A 3,481-nucleotide genomic window follows, 5' to 3' on the forward strand; every position below is an offset into this window, starting at 1 on the left:
CAAGGGAGGTCATGTGACATTTCTGCCACCACTAAAATTTCAAGCCACTACTCCACAAGTTTTTGTGTAAAAGTTTATTAGGGAGATGAGCCAATATCTGGTTATGTCAATAATTATATGTCATTCTTGTATTGGCGTATGTGTACTATTTTGGAAGCATGATTAGTTACTAAAATTATGTGAGATCTCTTTTCGTTGGTGGTGGGGTAGCTTGCTTTGTATCAATGTTGAACCTACACATTGTTTAAGAATAAGAATTAGTAGTGTTAATCATTCTTGAGTGTGTTCAAGACAAATACTAAGCAGATTCATACTTCATTCACATACAGGAGTGAGATACATGAATTCATCAAGATTATTTAGCCATACGTAGAGGATTTAAGTTCACCTGATTTTATCAAAGATTGAGATAAACTACTATAACTTGATACTAATGATGGATTTCTTTCACCACATTGAGTGTTATTAGATTGTATTAGGGTACAAATTCTGATCTCTAGAGAAAAATTAAACGTCCCTTTCCAAGATATTTGATTGAAAAATAAGATTTTATGATTTTCATGTTACATACAAAGCAGCTTTGAAGAGAGCAACATTTGTTTTTCAAGCTGAGTAAGTGTAATTTTTTCCATAGGAGAATTATATTTGGAGAAAATTTCAGAGATTACACAGTGGTCGCGTCGAAGAGCGCTACCGAGATTCATTTCATTCTGGGTTTAAAAAGATATTACCAAAAATTATCAAGTATTTTTTTTCAGTCTAGCCAAGCCGATGACCCAATTAACATGCAAATAAGTTAAGTTTGAATATGCGAGAAGACTTATTGACGGAGTTTCACAAAGCTTAAACAACAATTGACGAAGATGCTAGTTTTGGTACTTCCAAGGTAAGAGATACCATATGAAGTTTACACTGATGCATCCGGATCTGATTTAGGACGTGTGCTAACGCATGAGGATAAGATCATTGTGTATGTGTAATGTCATTTAAGGCTTCACAACATCGTTGACTCACTCATAATCTTTTGTTGGCAGCTGAGGTTCTCATGTTAAATATTTGGGGAGCTTATTTGTCTAGAGAGAACGTTCATGTTCTTAAATATTAAACTTTCTATGAGATCATCAGATTCCAAATAATATCACCACTTAGGAGTATTTAAATTTGAGATAACACATATAGATATAACTGTTGGAAGACTAAAATCTCGAGATTTCACATGAAATTCTGATAAGACCAACCACGTTGCAAATCCGTTGAACAAGCGCATGAGAAATGTTACATGAGCCTAGGAAGTTCATGAACTGGATGAGATACTCGATAGCCTCATATTGGACATAGTTACAATGGAGACATAATTAATTGGTATGGAGGCAGTGGATCATGTAAATATACTAAGAAAGATACAACAAGCCCAAGGAAAGGACGATACAATAGAAGATACAACAAGCCCAAGAAAATGAGGAAGTCTTATGCAAAAAAATTAAAAAGGAAATTTTTAGCTATCACACCGTAGTAACATGATGTTCTTATACCATAATCATGTATGGTGCCAATGAGCGAGCAGTTAAGAAAGAAAATCTTACAACAAGCGCACCACTCTCATTTCTCTATACACCTAAGATACACCAAGATGTATCAGGCCTTGAAACGTTACCACCACTATGCTAGTATGAAAAAGGGATGTGGCTACCTTTGTTTTGTGCTTTCAGACTTATCAGATGGTTAAGGCATATCGTCAGGTACCTAAATTGCTTTAGAAACTAGCTCTCTCATATTAGAAATATGATATGGTGATTATAGATTTTTCACTGTTATGTTGAAGAAAAGTGACATGAAAAAATATAGTGATTGAGGACTGACTCACCAAGTCAGTTCATTTTCTAACATTTAAAAAGATGGATGAAACTAAACAATTAACGCATGCATACATTGATGTGATTATGAGATTGCATAGAATGCCTATCAATATTGTGTTATATCAGGATACAAAGTTCACATTTATTTTTGAAGAGCCTTTTAGAAGGCGTTTAAGTCCAATGTTCATATGAGTACACCTTATCATTCGCATATAAACGGTCAATCAAAGATGAATATTCGGAAGATATTCTCAAGGAATTTATTTTGGGCCAGGAAGGAGATTAGAGGAATTATATCCCAATGTCAATTTTATCTATTGAACCAGGTCCCAAGTAGAGTTATGTCTAACCTTCTAGAGTTGTGAGCTCTAGACAGAAAATCCAACCTTGTCTGCACTGATATTGTTTAATCTCAAGAATCACAGCCTGATCAGCTGTTCAAAAATTCTGATTATGAATCCGAGTGTTTCTCTCTTTCCAAATATTATAAATGGCTGCTTGTTACACAAGCTTAATGATCAACTTCACAAACTCATCAGAAGAAGGATTACTCAACCATCTAAGACAATCTTCAAACAAAGTAGGAGGGTTAATGCTGAGTCTAGAGCAGAAGAAACACCACACCTCCGAGCTGAAGGAACAATAAAAAAAGAGATGTTGTTTTGTGTCCTCCTCTGTATTGCATAAGATGCAATTTTCAGGAACCTGCAGGCCCCAACTCCTCATTCTATCCCTTGTTCCTAGGCGATTACTAGCAAGCACCCAAGTTATAAAGGCGTGCTTCGGTATCCTCCCTTGAAACCAAACTTGACGGTGCCAAAAAACTGTCTCCCCTCGCGGATGTAAGGCCTCCCAAGTATCCACAGTAGAGAAAGAACTCGAAGCCACTCTATTACCGGGCTTCCGAAGGTATATATCCTCCGCTTCAGATGAACAAATAGGAGCTGAATCAGGTAGACCGTCACCCTCTCGCAAAGCATCTGCTACCATCGCATCGTATGAAGTCCAGTGACCCCTGGTCCTCTAGGTCCCGTGAGGTCAATCAAGGGGCCTGCGGACGTCCAGTTATCGTGCCAGAAACTAGCAGTGATCCCACTTTGAACCTCGCAAACTATCATAGGATGCGCTAAATGTCTCAAGTTATACAAGCTCTTCCAAATCCAGCTATCAGACCTCTGTGGCTGGAGCTCCCAAAATTTTCTTTCTCCAATCAAATTCCTCCTAACCCAAGAAACCCATAGAGAACCACCTGCCGCAAAAATCAACCAAATTAATTTCAACCCTAGAACTTGATTCCATTCCTCCAACCATCTGAGCCCCAAACCGCCCTCTTCCTTGAGTGTACAAACTGAAATCCAAGAGGCTTTAACTCTTCTAGCTACCGCAGGGGCTCCTCTCCAGAGAAACGCATTACACATTTTCTCAAACAGCTTACAATATTCTTTTGGAATGATAAAGATTGAGACCCAAAAAAAATTGTGGAGTAAATTACTGCTTGAATGAGTTGAACCCGTCCCGGGAAGAAAAGATGGTGAATTGTCCAAGAATTAAACATGAAGAGTATTTTATCCAGAAGCGGCAGAAAATCACTCTTCTTCAGTTTTTTTATGACAAAGGAACTCCAA

The 3,481-nt window shown here is 37.6% G+C and overlaps 1 protein-coding gene across 1 annotated transcript; it reads right to left on the reverse strand.

Moving 5' to 3' along the window:
* Positions 1-2,357: 2,357 nt before the first annotated feature.
* LOC130509972 (uncharacterized) lies at positions 2,358-2,846 on the reverse strand. Its single transcript, XM_057006309.1, has one exon. It carries the CDS (start codon positions 2,844-2,846, stop codon positions 2,358-2,360), a length of 489 nt encoding a protein of 162 aa, XP_056862289.1.
* Between the last annotated feature and the right edge of the window lie 635 nt (positions 2,847-3,481).

This window comes from Raphanus sativus, chromosome 3 (genome assembly GCF_000801105.2).
Source record: "Raphanus sativus cultivar WK10039 chromosome 3, ASM80110v3, whole genome shotgun sequence".
NCBI classification, from domain to species: domain Eukaryota; kingdom Viridiplantae; phylum Streptophyta; class Magnoliopsida; order Brassicales; family Brassicaceae; genus Raphanus; species Raphanus sativus.

What these genes read in the sequence shown, in the direction of transcription:
- LOC130509972 (XM_057006309.1), bottom strand. Translation starts at nt 2,846, where the DNA reads ATGGTAGCAGATGCTTTGCGAGAGGGTGACGGTCTACCTGATTCAGCT.